Here is a 25,706-nt window from a genome sequence, read left to right as displayed (position 1 = left end):
CAGTCAGTGTCCATTATATTGCCGTTAGGTACTCAGAGATTTCCACAGGAGGTCGGACGTATGTTTGCATCCTCACTAAAGAAGGTGGATCCACTGCACAGCTAGGCTTATCAGTTATATGAATGCGTGTTCATGTCCATGCTTTATTTCACTCCCGAATGAAGTGAAAGGAAAATATCTACTAATATCGCTCCGTTCGCTCCGCAATCCATTCTATCTTATTATCGCGATTTCTATGAGTGATATACCATACAGGCACTACAACTATTGTACAGTCTCACTCGAATAACGGCTTTCTAAACACACCCAGAAGAATATCGTGAGAACTAAGTCGCTTTCCTTCCAAAGATTCTCATTATTTAAGAAGAAAGATGTGTCAATTTCAACTGAGTGTGCTTCAACTTACTTCCATCAGTATATTCGTGCACGAAATAGTAACAACGTTCCGTTGTAGCGTGACGAACGTTGCTTCAATTTACGTGGCACCAAGTAGTGGGAAAAGTAAAATCAAGGTTAAATTTATTCTGCCCGGCAAATTCGAAGCCAGGGCATGACAGCAATAATAGTTGTCCAGTGGGGTCGAGGTTCAGATAACAATACAAAACTGAGTGACTATGACTGTGTGTTGTCTCAGATACTAATTATAACGTTTAAGAAATGCCGTTCAACCTAAATTGATTGTTCGAGTGATCACACCAATTTGTGTGTGAGTAAATACTAAGGCACCTCCACTCCCTACTGCACGGCCGAAAACCTCGCACTGTGTATCAATTCTAGGCCTATGGTATTTACTTAAGGGTAGAAAAACGTATGTGTGAAAAGAAGAAGTGTTTGTGCATGAGTACGATACTGACCGAGATCGACATATCCCTTGACGCCGCCCAGGTTCCGCACCCTGAACAGGCCGGATTTCTTGAAGGCGCAGCTCACGTTAAATCCGAAGTCCGACTGGAACACGCAGGTCCCGTGGGCAGGTCTCCAAAAGTCGCTCCAAGCTGCCACACACACAAGCACGAAGCCAATCAGTAGCCGCAAGCGAGTACTGGAAAGAGTTTCGTCACAGTTATGTCAATCGTCGTCAGGAAAGTCTGCCGTCAAAGAAGCGAGGGGGCTGGCGGCGCTAACAGGTGAAAGTTTCCGGGCATACCCATTGTTATTAGCGCTGCGGACGTCTGTCGTGAACTTTAAACGGCTTGCGACAGGGCTCTTGCTACGAAGACGCTTCCTATGCCCCTTATTAACATCTGGGGTAATGCCGAACCTTCTGCTCATACGACATATCACTTTTTAAGTATGGTGTCATAAAGATGCAAAACGAGTGTTTCATACTATACGTGAAAGACTGAAATAATCATAGATCTACAGGGCGGTCAGAAACAGGCTGAAAAGCTCTGCGGGTGTTGACGGTAGGCTGTGCTGAGAAATAATTCCTAAGAAAAAAATTCTACACGTCGCGCCGTTACCGAGTCGATTAGCATTGAAGTTAGCCAATCAGGCCGTTCAAGTAATCTGCCAGTTAACAATTAGCGTCAGTTGTTCTTATATCGTAGATGATAGCGCACGAGACTGCTCAGCTTTCGGCTCAGGATCGGTCCTTATTACCGTCCCGCGTCCAATTTTTATACGCTGTTTTGTTCTGTTTTAAGAAACCAAACAACAAACAAGTCTGACGACACTGTCTCTGGCGGGCCGCTCGAATTTGTTCCCGCACCGGCCTGACTGGCTAACTTCAATTGATAATTAACTCGAAAACGGCGCAACGAATCGAATTTTATGCTTAACAATTAGCAACCTACCCTGCAACAGCCCTACAAGCTATTTAGACTGTTTCTGACCACCCAATGTATTGCTCACACTTAAAAGATCAATTCGGTATTGCAAATAATAAATTTGGAACAATCTCAAAGAATTCTCATGAATCCCTATGAAGATATCTCAGAAACTACTGGAATAAAATTATATACTAGGTGTCCCATTGATCTTGACCACCCTAAATAATTATTTGTCCAGATGCAAATTACAAAATGTTTCAAGCAAATGATCTTTAGCCATCAGGGGGACGTCAATCAGCATGATTGCCTTCGTTCTAGCCTTGTTTTTTTTCAAAGATATGAACAGCAGTATGACTTTTTTAAATGGCATCCTGTATTTTTATTCGGTAATTCATTTCCAATTCTAATGACTTATTCAAAACTGTATCACAGTGTACCATTCACTGAAACATAACGTTCTTAATTACACAACATAACACTGACTTTGAGCCTGCAATCACAAACTCGTCCACTTGCTGAAGTTGTCAGAAAAAAAATGAAAACCAAGTAAAATCATAACACAAAATTGACATTGACTCTCCTGTACCACTGCCCAGGAGTAGAACAATCAAAGGTGCTCAGAATAGTGAACCAGGACACCGATACACTGGTGCACTCGTTGAATGAAATAATTGTTTACCGCTTCCAGTGTTGCTTGCTGAAGAGAATGACAAGCAAGCATGATACGTTCCTGCATGTCCTCTGGAGTTGTTGGAATATCGCGATAGACAACGTCATTAATGCACCACCGAAGAAAAAAGTCCAGAGGATTTAAATCAGGAGACATAGCGGGCCAAGTAACTGTTCCTCCTCGACCAATTCATCTGGCAGGATACCTTCGGATCAGAACATGACGTGCACGCAAGGCATTGTGTACTGGACATCCATCGTGTTGATACCACATAAGCATTCTGGTTCTTAGTGGCACTTCATGCAGAAGAGGAGGAAGAATTCGTCTGAGGAAGTTGGCCGTTTAGACTACCATTGATGAAATAAGGGCTAATAATTGTAGTACGAAGCATCCCACACCAGACGTTAACTCTCCATTGACGCTGATGTTCCACCTGTCTAAGCCATCGTGGATTGTCGCTGGACCAATAATGCATGTTCCTTCTATTTACCTGTCCTTTGTTTGAGAAGGAACATTCATCGGTAAATAGAACATTGGAGAAGAAGTTCCGATTGCCGAGAATTTGCTGCTGTGCCCACTGACACGATTCTGGAAATCATTCCCTTGCAATTCTTGATATAGGTGTACATCGTAAGGATGGAACCCGTGACTTGTAAGAATACGATATACACTGGTTTTAGGAATGCCACTCTCGTGTTCAAGCTGTCGTGTGCTCACATGTGGACTCATAGCAACGGAAGCGAGAACAGCAACTTCGGCAGCTTCGTCTGTGCGAGTACTACGACGATTGCGTTGTCGTAGGTTGAAACTTCCAGTTTCCTGAAGCGTCGCAAAAAGACGAGAAAACATTCGTCGGGAAGGTGGGTTCTCGTTATGATATAGCTCTCGGTATTGTTCTGCTGCCTGCGTAGCATTTCGCCTACCTTCAACAACAGCAACGACAACAATAAAAGACACATTATATCGATGCAATTTGTAGGAAGGACAGTTTTTACTGTATGCCTACTCTATATAACAATATTTAAAAGGACTAAACTACTGTAGTAAATGTACCCATACATAAGAAAACAGCATTACATTTACTGTTCTGCTAACTTGCATTCCCCATAGATGAGTAGCATTTCTACTTTCTCTTCGTTGGTGTACATTCTCCTCACACAACTCTTCATCTGACGATGGTTGACGGAATGAAGGATGTGCTAACTACTTATGTTTACATTTGTCCTCTGTCGATGTCAGCACGTGGATGTGTTCCATTACCCCGGGTACCTGCACTAAAGGCTGGGAGCGTCAACGTCAATGTTGTGTTATGTAATTAATGACGTTGTGTTTCAGTGATACATTTTTGAATAGGTCTTTACGAGAGGAAATGAATTACCGAATAAAAAATACAGGGTTCCATTTTAAAAAGTCATACCGCTGTTCATATCTTTGTAAAAAAACCAAGCTATACAGGGTGGTCCATTGATAGTGACCGGGCCAAATATCTAACGAAATAAGCACCAAACGAAGATACTGCAAAGAACGAAACTCGTCTGGGTTGAAGGGGAAACCAGATGGCGCTATTTTCGGCCCGCTAGATGGCGCTGCCATAGGTCAAACGGATATCAACTGCGTTTTTTTAAAATAAGAACCTCCATTTTTATTACATATTCGTGTAGCACGTAAAGAAATATGAATGTTTTAGTCGGACCACTTTTATCGCTATGTGATAGATGGCGCTGTAATAGCCACAAACGTATAAGTACGTGGTATCACCTAACATTCCGCCAGTGCGGGCGGTATTTGCTTCGTGATACATTACCCGTGCTAAAATGGACCGTTTATCAATTGCGGAAAAGGGCGATATCGCGTTGATGTATGGCTATTGTGATCAAAATGCCCAACGCGCGTGTGCTATGTATGCTCGTCGGTATCCTGGACGACATCATCCAAGTGTCCGGACCGTTCGCCGGATAGTTACTTTATTCAAGGAAACAGGAAATGTTCAGCCACATGTGAAACGTCAACCACGACCTGCAACAAATGATGATGCCCAAGTAGGTGTTTTAGGTGCTGTCGCGGCGAATCCGCACATTAGTAGCAGACAAATAGCGCCAGAATCGGGAATCTAAAAAACTTCGGTGTTGAGAATGCTACATCAACATCGATTGCACCCGTACCATATATCTATGCAGCAGGAATTGCATGGCGACGACTTTGAACGTCGTGTACAGTTCTGCCACTGGGCACAAGAGAAATTACGGGACGATGACAGATTTTTTGCACGCGTTCTATTTAGCGACGAAGCGTCATTCACCAACAGCGGTAAAGTAAACTGGCATAATATGCACTATTGTGCAACGCAAAATCCACGATGGCTGCGACAAGTGGAACATCAGCGACCTTGGCGGATTAATGTATGGTGCGGCATTATGGGAGGAAGGATAATTGGCCCCCATTTTATCGATGGCAATCTAAATGGTGCAATGTATGCTGATTTCCTAAGTAATGTTCTACCGATGTTACTACAAGATATTTCACTGCATGACAGAATGACGATGTACTTCCTACGTGATGAATGTCGGCACATAGCTCGCGTGCGGTTGAAGCGATATTAAATACCATATTTCATGACAGGTGGATTGGTCGTCGAAGCACCATACCATGGCCCGCACGTTCACCGAATCTGACGTCCCAGGATTTCTCCTGTGGGGAAAGTTGAAGGATGTTTGCTATCGTGATCCACCGACAACGCCTGACAACATGCGTCAGCGCATTGCCAATGCATGTGCGAACATTACGGAAGGTGAACTACTCGCTGTTGAAAGGAATGTCGTTACACGTATTGCCAAATGCATTGACGTTGACGGACATCATTTTGAGCATTTATTGCATTAATGTGGTATTTACAGGAAATCACGCTGTAACATCATGAGTTCTCAGAAATGATAGGTTCACAAAGGTACATGTATCCCATTGGAGCAACCGATATAAAATGTTCAAACGTACCTCCGTTCTGTATTTTAATTTAAAAAACATACCTGTTATCAACTGTTCGTCTAAAATTGTGAGCCATATGTTTGTGACTATTACAGCGCCATCTATCACAAAGCGATAAAAGTGGTCCAACTAAGACACTCATATTTCTTTACATACTACAGAATTTGTAATAAAAATAGGGGTTCCCATTTTAAAAAAACGCTGTTGATATCCGTTTGACATGTGGCAGCGCCATCTAGAGGGCCAACAATAGCGTCATCTGGTTTCCCCCTTCAAGCTAGACAAGTTTAGTTCTTTGTAGTTGTTTCATTTGGCGCTTATTTCGTGAGATATTGGGCCCGGTCACGATCAATGGACCACAATGTAGATCCACAAGTAGTTATTAAGGGAATAATGTAAAATTTTAGATTCCGAATATTTACGTCATTTTATTAAGCAGAATATGGAGGGATAAGAGTTGAAGGCAAAATGTCACGAAGAAAACGTCATCAAAGAAAGCTGACCGCACAGTGGATTTGGTACCTGGTATTCATCTAACACCAAAATTATTTAGATGCCGGTGTTAAATAATCGTCATATAGCTATTTAGGTGCCGTATCCCTTGATTATAGTTTAATACGCAGTGCAGAATCTTGCGAAACAGACGGGGTTAGAATCCGTGAGGTTGGTTTCCGCCCGTGGGCTGTTACACCGGGCATTCCAAGTGTAGTTTTTCGGAGGTTTCCCTCACTCGTTTAGGAAAGTGGTAGGCTTTGTCCCCAAATTCAGCTTCAAAGAATATGATGTACGAAGAGTTAAATTACAACAGAGAGAACAAAGTTTACACGAATCACACACAGGTAGCGCACACGACTTCCTTCTCTTAGGTTAACTTAACGGTTGTGCCGTTAGGAAAGGCATACGGCCACAAATTTAAACAATAAAATAAAATTTGCCAAATCCTAAAAAAGTGGACGGGGTGCTGAAAGGGATGAACGCTATGGAAAAAAAGACTACCGGGACAAACCATTACGGTTTTTACATGGCATGATTAGTGCAAACGTCGTATAACAAAAAGAATAAGAAAACTCGATCATGTGTAACACAGAAACACTATGGCCTTCGTTATTAGTAAACCGAACTGTGCAAATTCTAGATTGCAAACGCTTGTAGCTTGTATCAGGACAATCTTAAAAATACTGAATGGGCAGCTCACGAGTATTATATATACTCTATTATAAAGGGGGATAGCAAACACACTGGCAACGATCTTTATAAAATAACTGCAGTGGAAATCACGAAAATAGTTGAAGTGACCAAAAAAACTTAATTTATTTGCATCAGGATAACAGTATCAGCCACCCCATACATATATTCAGTATTTTGAAGACCGAGCGAGGTGGCGCAGTGGTTAGCACACTGGACTCGCATTCGGGAGGACGACGGTTCAATCCCGTCTCCAGCCATCTTGATTTAGGTTTTCCGTGATTTCCCTAAATCGTTTCAGGCAAATGTCGGCATGGTTCCTTTGAAAGGGCACGGCCGATTTCCTTCCCAATCCTTCCCTAACCCGAGCTTGCGCTCCGTCTCTAATGAGCTCGTTGTCGACGGGACGTTAAACACTAACCACCACCACCACCACTATTTTGAAGGCTGTACGTATCGACAAATTATACTGTGGTTATAGTTTACCTACTTATTTGCATGCCAACATCTAATTGCAGTCAGTAACTCTACATCCGTGGCGTTGTACAAGCAATAGCATTACGAAACAGTAAAAAAAGAAGGAAGGAAGGAAGGAAGGAAGGAAGGAATATTAGGTTTAACGTTTCGTCGACATCTATGTCATTAGAGACGCAGCACAACCTCTGATTGTGTGAAGAATGGGGAAGGAAATCAGCCGTGCCCTTTGAAAGGAACCATCCCGGCATTTGCCTCAAGCGATTTAGAGAATCACGGAAAACCTACAGCCGGATGGCCGGAGCTGGATTTGAACCATCGTCCTCCCGAATGCGTGTCCAGTGTGCTAACAATTGCGCCACCTCACTCGGTCACAGTGAACATTCTAAGTAGGTTCTCCCATAACTTTCAGATTGTTTTTGAGCGAAGTTGTTACTACAAATGTTGAACCTGTTTCTAACTGAAACGATTTTCATTTTCCATTTGAAGAAACGACTGACATTATCCATTAGTCTTTCGTATTATATTACAAGTCCTTTATTCCACTGCAAATGTTTTACTTACTAATGATGTCGATGCTTTTCAATGGTGTTAAACACAGGGGCTGATCAAAAATATGGAAACAACACAAACGCAACACATTAGCAGGCATAATACGGTGTAGGATAACCTTTGGCGTGCGAAACAGCTTCCAGTCTTCTCGCAATGGATAAATACGGGTTCTGCATGGTTTTCAAGGGAATCTTCTACCATTCTTCCGGCAAAATATTGGCAGGAAGTTCAGATAACGATGAAGAACGTAGATAGCGACCACGTACCCTTCTTTCCAAAGTAGACCACAAAGGCTCAATACGATTAAGATGTGGTGACTGTGCTGGCCAGGGGAGATGCGACAGTTCATTTTGGTGCTCACACAACAAGTCCTGGCCGATACTAGCCGTGTGTACAAGGCCTTGTCGTCCTGGAACACAGCATCACCATTGTACCACGGGATGGACCTGATGAGCTAAATGGTCACATAATCCTTGGCAGTAATGGAGCTTTGCAGAGTAACCATGGTCCCCCTGGAATACAACGATATGGTTGCCCAAATAATCACGAACATCTGCGATTTTTCACTCTTGGGACTTAATCTCTTGGAGAAGTTGTAAACAGTTTGAAACAAGACTCATCCGATCAAATGACTCTCTTCCATTGCTCCACGGTTCAGGTTTTATGGCTTGTGCACCATGTTTCCCTTTTACGGGCATTTTCATCACTAGTGAGTGGTTTTCCGATTTCCCAGCTTATGGACCTGCCTTCGTTATGTTTTGGTGCCGATAGGGTTCGTGACTACGATATTCTGTTCTGTAGTGACTTTTGCAACTGTCGTCCTCTTATTCTTCGTCATAATCCTCTTCAATGACCGGACGTCAGTATCACTCAGTACACACTTTCGTCCTTGTTGGATTTAGCGTATCATGTTTTCATGCTTCCCCCGTGTGCAGTATAAATCTTCGATACTGTTCTTCTGGAAACACCTAACATTTCGGCTCCTTTGGTTACGGAAGCACCCACCATACGAGCATTTTACAGCTTTCAATGTTACACTAATAGCCATTAAAATTTCTACACCAAGTAGAAATTCAGATGATAAACGGGTATTCATTGGACAAATATATTATACTAGAACCGACATGTGGTTACATTTTCACGCAATTTGGGTGCATAGATCCTGAGAAATCGGTACCCAGAACAACCACCTCTGGCCGTAATGACGGCATTGATACGCCTGGGCATTGAGTCAAACTCAGCTTGGATGGCGTGAACAGTTACAGCTGCCCATGCCGCTTCAACACGATACCACGAGTAGTGACAGGCGGCCACCATAGACCAGACGTTTTCAGTTGGCGAGAGATCTGGAGAATGTGATGACCAGGGCAGCAGTCGAACATTTTCTGTATCCACAAAGGCCCGTACAGGACCTGCAACATGCGGTCGTGCATTATCCTGCTGAAATGTAGGGTTTCGTAGGGATAGAATGAAGGGTAGAGCCACGGGTCGTAACACACACGTCTAGGGTAACCGCAGCCATAGTCTCCGAGCTGATAGTCCATGCTGCTGCAAACTTCGTCGAACTGTTCGAGCGGATGGTTGTCGTCTTGCAAACATCCGTATCTGTTGACTCAGGGATCACGACGTGGCTGCATGATCCGTTACGGTCATGCTGATAAGGTGCCTGTCATCTCGACTGCTAGTGATACGAGGCAATTGGGATCCAGCACGGCGTTCCGTATTACCCTCCTGAACCCACCGATTCCATATTCTGCTAACAGTCATTGGATCTCGACCAACGCGAGCAGCAATGTCGCGATACGATAAACCGCAATCGCGATAGGCTACAATCCGACCTTTATCAAAGTCGGAAACGTGATGGTAAGCATCTCTCCTCCTTACACGAAGCATCACAACAACGTTTCAGCAGGCAACGCTGATCAACTGCTGTTTGAGTATGAGAAATCGGTTGGAAACTTTCCTCGTGTGAGCACGTAGTAGGTTTCGCGACCGGCGCCAACCTCGTGTGAATGCTCTGAAAAGCTAATCATTTGCATATCACAGCATCTTCTTCCTGTAGGTTAAATTTCGCGTCTGTAGCACGTCATCTTCATGGTGTAGCAGTTTTAATGGCGAGTAGTGTACTTAATTCCGACATACTGCACAGAACACTAGTCTGACGACGACGGACCCGCGCAACCAACTGAGACCATTGCACAACTACCGTTCGTGGCCAAATACAGCAGTGAAATCTGCAGGCTTGGCTAGCGTTTGCATGTATGTTCGAGCATCCATTTCTAGTGGTGGTTCCATATTTTTGTCACATCCCATGGATATACTGAAAAACTGAGGTGAACCCTGTCCAGACTGAACTCGCAGGCACGATTAAGCTCCACCGATTTGACTCACGGTCCAGTCAGTACCTGGTTTTTGGTTTATTTTCCACGAATGTTTGGAGAAATATCTTGCTTGTCTTTTATCTCCACTTCTGAGACATCGACAGCTGTCACACCCCATTGCGTTAGCGTAACGTTGTAAAGACGAGGGGCGCACACGGGCAAGAAATTAAAATTTTAAAACTCTAGTACATAAATCCACATTGCTTATGAATCGTCGACAAGCGAAAACAGCGCCGAAGAAGGGGATCTTGGCTAGAACTGAGAGAGCATTTAGAGGACTGAATCTGTCACTAGCAGAAATGGATTTCCGGCAAACAAATTTTTACCATTAAACTTTACTTGTTTCAAACAACACCACGGTGTCACATTCGTACCCAGAGAGGTGGTGCGGCGGTTAAGGCGTTTGGCAGCAGCAGTCTTCAAAGTCATCTAAGCGCAGATTTTACACGGTTTCCCTACGTCGGTTAAGGCGAATGCCGCGAAACGTCCTACGAAAAACATGTAAGGGAGACAGCCAATTTGCTTCCCCATTTACTACGATCCCAGTTTGCGCGTCGTTGTAATGACTTCTTCCACAACACTTACTTTTTGTCTCTTTTGGCGTCAGTGTAGTGGCGATAAAAATTACCCCCGCCGCCAGCACTCGAACTCGATCTGCATGTCGAGTACCACTGCAACAGCCTTACAAGACTCTGTTGCGAGGTGGCTAATATGTAGGCCAGGGAGGCTCATTTCCTTAGTATCTCTCGATAACATAAGCTTTCGAGAGAGTGAAAGTAATCTGGCTCTGAGCACTATGGGACTTAACATCTGAGGTCTTCAGGCCCCTAGAACTACTTAAACCTAACTAACCTAAGGACATCACACACATCGATGCCCGAGGCAGGATTCGAACCTGCGACCATGGCGGTCGCGCGGTTCCAGACTGTGAAAGTAATACTTCACGTAATGCACATTATCATTCTCATAGGACCAGCCTTTGTACTTCAGTGTACCTCTCACGTCGACCACGTAGACCAATCAGAAACTGCATGAGTATTATACGAATTGTTTCCCTTTATTCAGTTACTGTGATTCGAAGAGATCCAAATCAAAAGTGGAGTACTCAAGGAGGGGCCGTGCCAGTGTTTTATACGACACTTCTTTCGTTCGGAATCTATAGCTACCTATCGTCTTCCCAACGTTCCACAACCGAGTTCTTCCCCCTAAACACCGTGAGTCATTTTAGAACCCACAAATCAAGGTACATTAACGATGCCGTAACTTAAGTGATTTTTGATAAGGTTATGAAAATCATCTGCATGTACATAATATTTCTTTTATTACCATCAGGCTGTCCCACTTTATGTCTAACAGCACAATCAGTGGTGAATTTTTGTTTAGAAAGGATCAATTTCATAATTGTGTATTAACAAAGTAGGTCACAGAGATGTACATCGTTACTTCATTGTTTATTCTTCCTGTTCTTTTATATGCTCATGTCTGTCTCTGATTTCACATCAAGAGTGGTAGGTCCGTGGACGATCGTTTCATCTATCACCATTTTTCTGACGCGCGACAATTACAGCTCCTAAGTGTATGTATAGAGTTTCGTGAGGTATTATGAATTAATGGAGTATCGAGTGTCTTTTATTTTTTAGTGAATATATATGTGTACCTTTTCTAGCTGCTTGTTTGTTTCTTGTAACCATTTCTGTGGTTGTATTTGACGTAATTTCTTATAAATTGTCTGTTTGTTCATGTGAGATTATTTTGTAACAGTGAGGCTAGAGGCGTAGATGTAATTCGTTTTTATGCGTCAGCCGTCTTCTAGGTCTTTCGGCAGCCTAAATAGAGAATCTCCAATGTCTGTGCAGTCTTAAAGCACTTGCTTCTGTTCAGCTGTGGCTTTGTGTAAGTGGAGGTTTCCTTGACAGGTAGTCAGTTCAGGATGTTTGCATATTCTGAGACTTAAATTTTTAAATTTGATATTTTCTTGTTCTCGTCCCGAAAGTGATCGGCGAAGTGGATTTGTTAGTTTCGTATTTCCACGTTCTCCTTCTCATATTTCCGTTCTGCCTTTTCCAAACTGTTTGATAGTTGGGCTATTTCTGTGTTAATATGTTGGGCTCTGTATCTTGGGTAACGCGTCTTTTTAATGTTTTGTCTAGTTAAATACCTTTGAGCCGTCAGTTTTCAAACTTACTTTATTTGGCAACCAGTTTCAGAGTTTTACTACGCCATCTTCAGACCTTCTACGTGTAGGAAGAAACGACCTCGGTCGTGATCAAAACAGGGGCCAAAAATACTAGTATTAGTAGATATTTGCTACAGTGATCTCTTCAACCATCACCTGCCGACTGTTTGATGGCATTGTAAAACGCTGAAACCGGTTGCCAAATAAATTAAGGTTGGAAACTAACAGGTGATAGGTATTTAATTTGACAGCCGAGTCCCGCAACCATCTCTAAAAGATGGACATACAGACGTTTTAATGTTTTGTTTTTCTTGTATGGTATAAAGAAGCCTTACTGCTGTGTTTCTTCTTTTTTATGACTTGTTTATCTTTCTTCTTGTCATGTTTTTTCATCATCAGTTTGTGTTTCTGACTGTGTTTGTTGCTGGTTAGCTTTATTAATTCAAGCAGCAATTAAAGAATACAAGGGGGGTTTCGTCTACTGAAGCTTATTACAAATAATCAGCAGTCGCCATTCCAGGTAGTTGCCGATAATTTTCAGAAGACTATCAGCAGATATAATGAGTTCCACGAGAGAATACCTCTCTAAACAACAGCACCGTCTCTGGTCAGTCCTAGGAAGTTGCAGACGTTGTACCGGGCGCTTATAATTAAAGCACAGCTACTCACAGTGGTCCAGTGTAGGCCGTAATTATCGTATAGCAGCAAAACTCGGTAGATATGTTAATGCGGAACCGTTTTACGCTGGAAAAAGTTCCAGTTTTGGCCATCATATGCAAATCTGGCGCTACGAATGCAAGAAAGACGCATAGAAATGTTTCTATATGTAATGGATTAGAAACGGGACGTGAGCAGAATAGTTCAGGCAAGTGGGAAAGGAATAGTGTCGATTTAATTATTAGCCGCTGTTTGCACTATTTGTTCAGTATGAACACCGGAGACGTCGACGAGGTGCTGCATCCGTAAAACGACGTTATCAGCAGTTCCTTGCAGCATTTGAGATGGAATCTGCCCAAAGTGTTCATTTATACTGGCTTTCAGAACAGGTAGAGACCAAGCGTGTCCTTGGTAAATGCGTTCTTTTAGATAGCACGTGGCCTCAGATCAGATGATCTTTCAGGCCACGCATATGGAAAACATCTGGAGGAAAAACGTTCGTGGAAGGTTGGATTACGCAGATCTTTGACAGGGCGAACGACATGAGGTGTTGCCCCATCTTCCACGAAACCAGTGGTTTCCAGACAGTTGTGCTCTTCCAAAGCAGCAATCACCTGCTGCGCAAGGTGATGTCGATAGCGAGCAGACGTCACAGTACACTTGCCAGGCCCACTGGGTATATTCTCTTCAAAGACCTTTTCTGCCCGCTAATCCATTACACAAGGAAAAATTTCTATACGTCTTTCTTGCAATTGCAGCGCTAGACTTGCACCTGGTGGCCAAAATTGGAACTATTTTTTCCAGCGTAAAACAATTCCGCATTTGCGCATTAGCATATCTATCAAGTTTCGCTGCCATACGATGATTACAGCCACACTGGACCACTGTGAGTAACTGCACTTTAATTATAACCACCCGGTATATTAAACCGTTTATATGCAGAAAGAATAGAAACTATGGATACAAAATTCAGTAGTAGCCCCTAAACGAAAAAAAAAAAAAAATAGAACACGACACTTTTGTCTGGAAATACATATTTTCGTGTATGGACGTGGACCCAGTTATCCTTAATTTGTTCGATTTTACATTGCAGCTGGCTTTGGAGTAAACTTACTGAAGTGTATTCATATTAAATTCTCAAAAATGTTTTAAAGTGGCCGCAAAAACTTATTATACGGACGGTACTGTTTGCGAGAGCAGTGTTCTCTGTAGATAGTACTTATTACTCTGTATATTGTGAGCAATAGTCTTACTGAGCTTCCATGAGATATACAAACATTTCCGAAGAACCGGATAACGTGAATAAACATCTGATTTTCTCCAGAATCGGAGGGAGTGGATGCGACCTCGGCCCAACACTTCGCAAAGGCAAATAAATTTTAAGCAGTGCAAGGATGAGGTCGCATCAGTATCTAGAAGGGCTATGAAGCAAGTCTCTGCATAGATGTTGATACTGTCAGAGTTCGGGGGAAGAATGCAGTTGTATAAAGACTGTCTTTGAGAACGGCGGAGTATTGCGGTGCGCAAATATGTTGCAAGAAGACGGGATGACACTTTCCCAGCGAGCAATAGTTTTGATGCTTCACGACAATGCAGCCGCAAGAGAATTCCGTCTTGGTAGCGAGAAAGCGTGTCAGCTCAGATGCTTTTTTTACGCAGCACTCATTTTCAGCAGATTCTGCTCCTTGCATTCCTGTCTTGTCCGTAAGACAGAAATGTCTGAAGCACCACCTACTCCAGATGAAATAGAACAAGTTGTGAGCGATAATTCTGTAACAATTTCCGATTTCGTAATCCTTGCAACGAATTCACGGATTCTTTTTAGTAATTCATATTCTAAAAGTCAGCATTCGGTGCATGGCGTAGGGTACCTTGCACCACTGCTAATCATTACCTTCCTTGTTCCACTAGTAAGTGTGGCCGGTACGATCCCTGATTTCTCTTATCTTGAAACTTCCTGGCAGATTAAAACTGTGTGCCCGACCGAGACTCGAACTCGGGACCTTTGCCTTTCGCGGGCAAGTGCTCTACGGTCTGAGCTACGGAAGCACGACTCACGGCCGGTCCTCACAGCTTTACTTCTGCCAGTACCTCGTCTCTCTTATCTTGTCTTCGTGGTCCTTACGCGAGATGTATGCTGATGGCAGTGACATCGTTCTGCAGTCTCTCGTAGACTCAATAGTGTACGCCAAAAGAATGTCCTCTTCCCTCCACGGTTTCCCATTTGAGCTCATGGAGCATTTCTGTAATATTCGCGTGTTGATCTACGCTATCGGTAATAAGTCTAGCAGCACGCCCCTGAATCGCTTCGAAGTCTGCCTTTATTCCGATCTGGTGAGGATTCCAAACACTCGAGCAGTCCTTAAGGATGGGGGTCGCACAAGTACTCTCTACGCGGTCTCCTTTATAGATGAACTACACTTTTTTAGAATTCTTTCAATTAACCCAAGTCTACCAGTCGCGTTTCCTATAACGGACCTGACGTCGTCGTTCCAGTTCATGTCGCTTTGCACAATTACGCCCAGATATTTAATCACTGTTACTGTGTCATATAGCACATCACTAATACTGTACTCGTAAATTACAAGATTGTTTTTCCTACTCAGCTGAAGTACCTTAAATTTTTCTAGATTTATAACAAGCCGACATTCATCATGCCAATTATAAATTCTGTCCGTGCCATCGTATATCTTCCTACTCGCATTCAGTAACGATACTCTCCCATACACTACATCGTCATCAGCAAACAGTCACAGATTGCTGCTTACCTTATACGTTAGGTCATTAATACACACAGAGTAAAAGAATGATCCTACAACACTTCCGTGTAGCACTCCTCACGATAACCTTGTTTTTGATGAATACGCGTTGCCCAGGACAAAGTACTGGATTCTACTACTTAGGAAGTCTTCAACCCATTCACATATCTGAGAACCTATTCCATATGCTCGGACCTTCGTTAACGGTTTGTAGTGGGGCACCGTGTCAAACACTTTGTGGAACTCTAGGAATAATGAATCTACCTTTTGCCCTTCATCCATGATTTTCAGGATATCGTGCGAGAAAAGGGCAAATTAAATTTCGCAAGAATGATAGATACTTCCTAAGTCCTTGCTGATACGTGGACAGAATCTTCTTTTGTAACTTTATTCATAGCTGTTATTTTCTCACTATCTGTAGTAAATATTTCCTCTACACTCAATAAAAATGGCCTTTCTGCTAAGAATCCCGTTCGTATGTGACATTTCATACCGTATAGCAATTTTTTTTTTTTAAATATGTCATCACTGTATCCGTTACCACCAATACTGTCACCAAGTTTCTCTTTAGACTTTCTGAGAAGACTCGAACTGAAAACTTTCTCAGATCTGAGGAAGGACTATATAAAATTCAATACGATATATGTTCACGTTTTTATATAGGACAGGCAGGAAGGGAATTTAAGTCCTGCTTGTGTGAGCAATTGCTTAACAAGTGTAAGTCAACTGTTTCAAAACGTCTCAAAAGAGGAAAACACGCTTCCTCCTCCATCCTTGCTTAACGTAAAACTTTTGTATATAGTTGACAAGAGTTACAAAATGAACCTTTTAGAAGAGTTGGAAATACATAAACATTCCTATCTTAATTCACAAGATTTGTTGAACCATCAGCTTGCATTGAAAACTAGAGATATTTTGATTGGCAAAATGGTTCAAATGGCTCTGAGCACTATGGGACTTAACTGCTGTGGTCATCAGTCCCCTAGAACTTAGAACTACTTAAACCTAACTAACCTAAGAACATCACACACATCCATGCCCGAGGCAGGATTCGAACCTGCGACCGTAGCAGTCGCACGGTTCCGGACTGCGCGCCTGGAACCGCGAGACCACCGCGGCCGGCTATTTTGATTGTATAGCATCTCATAAAACTGTGAAAATTAGCTTTAGTCCTTTTAGACATTAATGCCAGCAGTAGCTTGTGCGGAACTATGTGTCATGTTTTTCAGATTTATTGCATATAACCTCCCTTATATACCATTTTTACACTGTTCATATGCTTTTATATATGTTTCTTATTGCTAGCAAAGCAACTTGACTATGTACATAAATATGATTCGTTTACCGTAAATTGTGAATGTGTCAATATGTGTTTATAGCTATGACATACACTGATGAGCCAAAACGTTATGGCCGCCGATCCATTCAGGCGACGGCAGCACCACCTGGAGAGGAATGACCGCTGATCAGACACACGCACTGTGCATATACTGTCAGCGAGCATGCTGTCCGTGTGTAGGGCAGGGAAGGGGCGCGAACTGTCCAAGTTTGACCGAGGGCACATCATGACGGCCTGGAGGCTCGGCACGAGCATTTCGGAAACTGCACGACTTGCCAGATGTTTGAGGAGTGTCTTCATTGGTTCCATGCCATGGCGCGACGCCGCTGCCATCCGTTCCAAACGTCGACGTACCGGCTATTTGACAGGTGGACATAATGCTCTGGCTGATCAGTGTACAACGCGTTTGTTTTTGGATATGCTATAGCGTTATACTTCTGTGAATATACTGACCTCTATTAAACCAGTTCTAAGTAAATTTTGTAATAGACTTCTTATACTTCACATAAATGTATAAACAAGTTCTAATGATTTATGGGATCCCAAATTTTTTATGAAGATGACAGATTAGTCTGTTGATAACGGTAACGTGAATTAAAAATAATTGTGCAACTGATGACTGAATCTTATTGTGAAAGCTTTTTGTCTCAAGCTAATTTGTTACATTCGTACTTAGAATGTGCCATGTAATTCAGCAATTCTGCAGTTAACTGACATTAAGGGTACTGATATGTAGTTTTGCGGGCGGTTGTTTTACCCATCTTACATACAGGAGTCACTTGTACTTTTTTCCAATCGCTTGGAACTTTGCGCTGGGTGAAAGATTCGAGAGAAATGCAAGCTAAGTAAGGGGCCAATGCCGAAGAGTACTCTCTGTATAATGGAATTACGTCAGTACGATTCATCTGCGTGAATCATATTTAAACACGAAATTTAATACTTTCTATTTCCAATTATTGCTATACCAGACTTATTGACACGTTACTGAATAGAAGCCTTCGATTCACTGAGCGATTTTATTTAGGACTAGAATTTTCTCGGGTTCTCGGCAAGGTCCATTGCTAACATGCGACGGTGGAAATGTTTGTATGCTGCGCTCGTCGACACTTTGGTAGCCATATAAATTTCTACTAACTTTTGCCTGCCAAACTTTTTGAGTTCTTTTTTGAACCGAGAGTTTAATAATTTCTGTTGCCTCAGCGTTTTCCCAATTTTATTATAAATCCTCTTGCTCAGTTCATACTTGTTCAGAGTTAGATTTAAATCAGTCTATACTTTTCCCGTAACTACGTACTTCCATCTTATTGGAAATAAATGAAGTCCATTCACTGACTAAGTAGGGTTCCAAGACCTGCTTATCTACCTTTTCTAGCATAAAGACTATCCTAGCCTTCTTCATGGAAGTATTAACCTTAGTAGCCATCGTCCCTATGATGTCATGATCACTAATCCCTACCTCTCTACTGAAACTGTCGACAAGGTCAGACCTATTTTTAGCCGGCCGCGGTGGTCTCGCTGTTCTAGGCTTTGCAGTCCGGAACCGTGCGACTGCTACGGTCGCAGGTTCGCATCCTGCCTCGGGCATGGATGTGTGTGATGTCCTTAGGTTAGTTAGGTTTAAGTAGTTCTAAGTTCTAGGGGACTAATGACCACAGCAGTTGAGTCCCATAGTGCTCAGAGCCATTTGAACCTATTTTTAGCTCCACGGTCTGAAATATTTGCATTGCTTGTGAGTTGTCGAACTAGATGCTGCAGGCCGTATACTGGTGTGATGCAATTCACAGTTGTGTGCATTTATAATTGTATTAAGAGTAAACTGCACCTCGCCTGTCCACACGGTGTTTGAGAAACAGGTCGCTTGGTTCTCCAGTTGCACCAGCCTGTAAGCCTGTTAGAATGATGACGTGCAGCAGACCGGCATTGCTACAGCGCCACCCGTCACTGAACAGGGAACTATTATAGCAATGATTACTTTCACTGTTTCCATTCTGTGAAACCGCAACGAGCTACCGATATTACAAAAAACAAATCATTAGTTGCTAACTGTTTCTGTTACTTATGTATCATTTGGTATTTCGGCCAACATAACTATGAGTCTTCAGAGATCTATAAATTCTTCCTTAAGGGCGTTGAAAACTGAATCTTTGTTTATTAGATATTCTATCTATTTAAAAAGCACAAGGATTCCTTAGCAGTTCTGTTAAAGCATCAGACCGAGTTAAACCACTACTTACTTCATAATACAGCTATAGTCGTGTGGTATAAACCAGGTTATCTAGTCGAGTGGTATAAACCAGGTTATCGATTCTTTACATGACGCCTTGTAACACCATCTTAGAGACAACAGTGTGCATCGAATTTTTATGTTAGCAGTAACATTCGATTGGCAATTTTTTCCATGTACAGCTGTGATACTGTAATCGTCTGCGCCGGCCGTTGTGGCCGAGCGGTTCTAGGCGCTTCTGCTACGGTCGCAGGTTTGAATCCTGCCTCAGGGATGGATGTGTGTGCTGTCCTTAGGTTAGTTAGGTTTAGGTAGTTTTAAGTCTAGGGGACTGATGACCTCAAATGTTAAGTCCCATAGTGCTCAAAGCCATATTTTTTTTTCTTTTTTTTTTTTAATCGTCTGAGACAGACTCTGGCAGTTACAGAGACCTAGATAAAGAATAATTCTAAATTACATTGCGAAACTGGCTTTCGTCAGTGTTCCCAAAGCATCGAAAAACATGATCCTGCCTGAAGTGAATATGTGGGAACAGCGTAATTTTCTTATCAGGTGTCAGGTTGGCAGGAGTTTGAACCAAGGCAAATATTTGTTGGAGAGCTGATTCCTCTGAAAACTGCTACTTCACCACCTCAGCTGCATAGTTTCTTTATCTGGACATGTTTCCAGACACGTATTGTATCACCTAAACGGGAGAAGATATAAATAGAAAAGACCTCAGAGCGAGACCAGTACAGCCCAAGAATATCGCAACCGGCGTTATTATGAGCTGCAAGCTTAGTCGTGGAAGGAAGTTTCCCTGTCTCCGCGTAGGCCAGAGATTGGCTTGCGTGATGCGAGAAAAAAGTGGATTCCTGTGGTGGGCGCCCAACACGCAGCAGCAGTAGCGTAGACAAAGTTTTTCCCATCATTTTATCCATAATGCACTGCCGGAAAAAATTTGTACACCTTTTTAGAAGCTTCGAATTCATTCAAGGTTACACGAAATGATTACATTTACAGATCAATAGCACCAACGGTTCTGAAATACCAGCTATCGACACATGCTGAAACCCCAATATTAGTACCTGTTGTATCCTCTGGCATCCAGTTGATCGACTCCTGGCATAGTTATACCACGCCTGCTCGACCTGTTCCTGTACTTCTGTAACAGTTGTCGGTCGATGAGTCGCAAGAGTCACTTCTCGTCCCATCATACCCCAAACGTTCTCGATTGGAGACAAGTCCGAAGATCGTGCTGGCCAGGATAGTCGCTGCGCATTTTGCAGAGCATGCTTCTCCTGTAAGTATTCCTGTAGTGTGTTGGTGTACAATGGCTTACGTTCGACACTTCGTTGTTATTCCGAGTTGTTGGTGTTCTCTTTGAATCGTGACAGCTAATGGAGAGCGGCTAATTGCGAAGCCGACACAGAAATCCAGAAAAAGAGTAAAAGGTATCAGACACGCAGGCCACGTATGTAGTAGCGCAAGAAATGTAGCGCCTCGGGTGTGCTTGCCGCTTTCTGGGAACCATTAGAGTTACGAGTGTAATGTGTCCGGTGACTGTTTAGGCTGAATGGGACAGCCATGAGACGTAGCGTTGAGTCCACAAGTGGGTGCACACATATAAACGAGGTGAACTTTCGGGCCCGTATTAATGCATAAACTCAAAACAGTGACACGTTGTGCATCCTCTTCTCACGAAGGGTCACCGTCCGTTAAAAGTACAACACGAGGAACAGTTTCCATTTGAACATAATCAGTGGTTAATACCCCATCGAGGCGGCAATAAATGTATTTTAAGTTGCAGTAATTTAGCGAACACACCTTCTGTAGGCGGATATAAAGTCACACGGCAGGAAAAGAAGGAGTCGCTCTGTTCTGCTTTTCATGAGCGAAATTTCACTATCTGTCTGAAATTATTTGGCAGTCGTTATTAAGCTGTCCGATAGAGTGTACTTCAGACAACTAAGTACGTTTTACAATGTCTTTATCTCAAGCGTATAGTGTTTTGTAAGCTCAAAATTTTAGAAGAAATAGGAAATCGCATATATGATTAAACATACTGATCTTAAGAAAACAAAAAAAGTATAGAAAATTTCACGAATATTCCAGCAAACAATTAGTCACTAAACACATTCCTTTTTTGTATATTCCGAGAACTCAGACAGAACAACTTCGAAATGAAATTATATAGTCAGTGGTACAAACAACTGATAATCTGTGGATGTGAAGGACATAGCCCCAGTGTCAAAATGCATATGCTCATTACCACAGCCATACACTGGATAATTACTTAACATTATCAACAAATGTTTTTTGCATGTGCTAAAAACTATATACGTGACACAAGTATACATGCCCGCTACTAGTCCGCCATTAAAATAAAAAGTACACTCAGTGGAATGAGTATGCGTTGATGCCTCGCCCGCCCGCAGAAAGAGTGCCGGTTGTTAGCCATACGACGACTGCGAGACAAACAGGGATGAATACAGCACCCAGGAAGACAGATACGAGCCTCGCGTGTGGCATCTGGGCTACGAGTAAAGGTGGCGTTCGCCAGGCTTTCAACTCATCACTTCCGACGGTGTGGCAAACGACACAGCTGGAGGGAAAATGCAACGAAGTTGTGTTCAGCGAGAAAGATAATACTGCATTTCCTCCATTAAATCGTCATACTAACACCAAAATGACATAAGTCGAAATAAGTGACCGTGGGATAAAAAATTAACTGAAAATGAATGAAGTGATCATATGACATCGATGGCCAAGAGTCCTCACCTGGGGAAGTTTGGCCACCGAGTTCAAGTCTTTTCAGCTGACTACACAATGGGTGACTTGCGTGACGATGATGATGAAGACAACTCAACACCAGTCCCCGAGAGGAAGAAATCTCTGATCCGGCCGGGAAACGAACCCAGGCCCGCTGTATGGCAGTTAAATACGCTGACCATTCAGATAAGGGGGCGGACACAAATTCACCTAAAATCGCTCAACAGCGGAAAGGCAACTGAGCCTGATGGGATACTCATACGATTCTGTATAGAGTAGGGGAAAGAAAGTGATCCACGGTAGGTCCCTGGAGGAACGAAATGTTCAAAGTGATTGGAAAAATGCCCTAGACATTGTAGTTTTCGAGAAAGATCGTCGAATGTATGCACTCCTTTATATGCCTACATCACTGAATTCAGTCTGTTGTAGAATTTTCGAACACGTTTCATACTCATCACGTTTTATGACCTCTATAGGAATGAAAATGGATTTCGCAAACAGCGGTCGCGTGAAACGAAGCTCGCTCTGTCCGTCGACGAGACACAAAGGCGACCTGGTCGATGCTGCGTTCCTTGACTCAATGATTCTCATACAGTTCAGCACTGTTGCCTTCGGAGCAAAATACGAGCGTAAGGAATATCAGTCCAACTTTGTGGCTGAATTGAAGGGGATCCTAGCAGTTGTCCACAAGCAAAATAAAAAACGCTGTTTACAGACTTTATTTAATAAAGAACACTTGAATTATTTACTGATGGGGACGCAATTCGGAATCTTTTATTTGTTTACTTGTGACGCAATACGGTAGGTTTTCTTTGTACTGTACGATAGTATAAATCACCCAGTATACTGAAAGCCAACAACTCGAAATAACAACATGGCGTCGAATATACGCCATTGTACATCGGGGCAATATACTGTCAGTTACTTCTTCATACAGGGATGAACGGAAGCATGATGTTCACTCACAATTATGTAGTTACTCCCAGCGAAGGTAGGAACTTATAAGAAATACCCGTTGTATCCAGTCAGAAAAGTTCCAAGAGCGTGGTTGGCTGGAGGAGGGGACCAAACAGCGAGGTCATCGGTCACATCGGATTGGGGAAGGATGTGGAAGGAAGTAGGCAGTGTCATTTCAAAGGAACCATCCCGGCATTAGCCTGATTCGATTTAGGGAGATCACGGCAAACCCACATCAGGATGGTCGGACGCGGGTTTGAACCGTCGTCCTCCAGAATGCGAGACCAGTGTGCTAACCACTGCGCCACCCCGCTCAGTCCCAAGAGCACCATTGTGGGTGATGCTGTTTTGGGGATAATGCTGTCGTACACAAATAAGCCGCAACGACGGAAAATTGTAGCAAAATGCAGCAAAACCTGTATATGATCGTCGTTTGGTGCAGGGATTGGTATTTGATCCCCAACATAAATAAGTGCCACGTGTTGCCCACAAACAGGCGAACTGATTCGCTACTGTTTTACTGCACGATTACCGAATACTCACTGCAAAGTCACTTCCGTGAAACATCAGGGGTTTCGGCAAGAAGTTATCTGAAGTGAAAAACTAAATGAAGGCAAAGGAGATACCTGATAGATTCAGTGGATGAATTCTCAAGAGTCGTAGTCCACAACCGAAAGACGTAAGTCGATGCTTGCAAAACACTCGTTTGACCGATACGTGAGTGTTACTCGTTATTCCGTGACTGTGATCAGATATACACTCCTGGAAATGGAAAAAAGAACACATTGACACCTGTGTGTCAGACCCACCATACTTGCTCCGGACACTGCGAGAGGGCTGTACAAGCAATGATCACACGTACGGCACAGCAGACACACCAAGAACCTCGGTGTTGGCCGTCGAATGGCGCTAGCTGCGCAGCATTTGTGCACCGCCGCCGTCAGTGTCAGCCAGTTTTCCGTGGTATACGGAGCTCCATCGCAGTCTTTAACACTGGTAGCATGCAGCGACAGCGTGGACGTGAACCGTATGTGCAGTTGATGGACTTTGAGCGAGGGCGTATAGTGGGCATGCGGGAGGCCGGGTGGACGTACCGCCGAATTGCTCAACACGTGGGGCGTGAGGTCTCCACAGTACACAGATGTTGTCGCCAGTGGTCGGCGGAAGTGGCACGTGCCCGTCGACCTGGGACCGGACCGCAGTGACGCACGGATGCACGCCAAGACCGTAGGATCCTACTCTGTGCCGTAGGGGACAGCACCGCCACTTCGCAGCAAATTAGGGACACTGTTGCTCCTGGGGTATCGGCGAGGACCATTCGCAACCGTCTCCATGAAGCTGGGCTACGGTCCCGCACACCGTTAGGCCGTCTTCCGCTCACGCCCCAACATCGTGCAGCCCGCCTCCAGTGGTGTCGCGACAGGCGTGAATGGAGGGACGAATGGAGACGTGTCGTCTTCAGCGATGAGAGTCGCTTCTGCCTTGGTGCCAATGATGGTCGTATGCGTGTTTGGCGCCGTGCAGCTGAGCGCCACAATCAGGACTGCATACGACCGAGGCACACAGGGCCAACACCCGGCATCATGGTGTGGGGAGCGATCTCCTACACTGGCCGTACACCTCTGGTGATCGTCGAGGGGACACTGAATAGTGCACCGTACATCCAAACCGTCATCGAACCCATCGTTCTACCATTCCTAGACCGGCAAGGGAACTTGCTGTTCCAACAGGACAATGCACGTCCGCATGTATCCTGTGCCACCCAACGTGCTCTAGAAGGTGTAAGTCAACTACCCTGGCCAGCAAGATCTCCGGATCTGTCCCCCATTGAGCATGTTTGGGACTGGATGAAGCGTCGTCTCACGCGTTCTGCACATCCAGCACGAACGCTGGTCCAACTGAGGCGCCAGGTGGAAATGGCATGGCAAGCCGTTCCGCAGGACTACATCCAGCATCTCTACGATCGTCTCCATGGGAGAATAGCAGCCTGCATTGCTGCGAAAGGTGGATATACACTGTACTAGTGCCGACATTGTGCATGCTCTGTTGCCTATGTCTATGTGCCTGTGGTTCTGTCAGTGTGATCATGTGATGTATCTGACCCCAGGAATGTGTCAATAAAGTTTCATCTTCCTGGGACAATGAATTCACGGTGTTCTTATTTCAATTTCCAGGAGTGTATTTGATAGTGTTCATAGAGAAGATACAAAGAAGAATAGCGCAATCCATCACATGTTCGTTTAGAGAAGAATGATTGGGTTTTAACGCCTCGTTGACGACGAGATAATTAGAGGCAGAACACAAGCTCAGATTGGAGGAGGAACCCTGACGGTATTTGTCTTAAAGGATTTAGGTAATTGCGGTAAACGTAAATGAGGACGACAGGATGGTGATTTGAAACACAGTCCTCCCAAAAACGGTGGAAGAATCTCTGAAACGGTTAAGTTTGTGAACCTTTCGCGTGGTGCCTTAGTTAAAGTATACCCTGCACGGCAAAATGGCACAATCGAAATCCGGCACCGAGGCAACTGTGGTATAGCACAGGCCTAGATGACAGGGGTAAACAACGGCTGCGGAGATATACACGTACAACTGCCGAGCAGATGGTCGTCCAGATGAATCTAGGGGATGCCGACAGTTTCTCCTAGACGACCGTGCAGCGAACATTGCTGCCTACGGCCTCTGTGCCAGGCGCCTTGTTCATGCAGCCATGTTCACTGGCGACCAAGGCTGAAATTTGCACTCCAGTACCGCATCCGGATGTCGACTGAGTGGCGATAGGTGGCCTTTCACGTGCTATGCTCCACGTGCTATGCTCCACGTGCTA

The 25,706-nt window shown here is 43.8% G+C and overlaps 1 protein-coding gene across 3 annotated transcripts in view; it reads right to left on the bottom strand.

The window, feature by feature from the left end:
- LOC126299485 (uncharacterized) overlaps window positions 1–25,706 on the bottom strand; it is a 326,941-nt gene that overhangs the window by 261,228 nt on the left and 40,007 nt on the right. For 2 of the 3 annotated variants that reach the window (XM_049991422.1, XM_049991423.1), the window contains exon 2: window positions 855–995. The exons of the other annotated variant lie outside the window; for it this stretch is intronic. In XM_049991422.1, the coding sequence (XP_049847379.1) occupies window positions 855–995 (141 nt within the window). The remainder of the gene's footprint in view (window positions 1–854; window positions 996–25,706) is intronic. 3 annotated transcript variants of the gene reach the window in all.

This window comes from Schistocerca gregaria, chromosome X (genome assembly GCF_023897955.1).
Source record: "Schistocerca gregaria isolate iqSchGreg1 chromosome X, iqSchGreg1.2, whole genome shotgun sequence".
In the NCBI taxonomy this organism is placed as follows: domain Eukaryota; kingdom Metazoa; phylum Arthropoda; class Insecta; order Orthoptera; family Acrididae; genus Schistocerca; species Schistocerca gregaria.
Note: the sequence above shows the minus strand (reverse complement) of the source record. Positions and strands in the feature narration are given on the sequence as shown.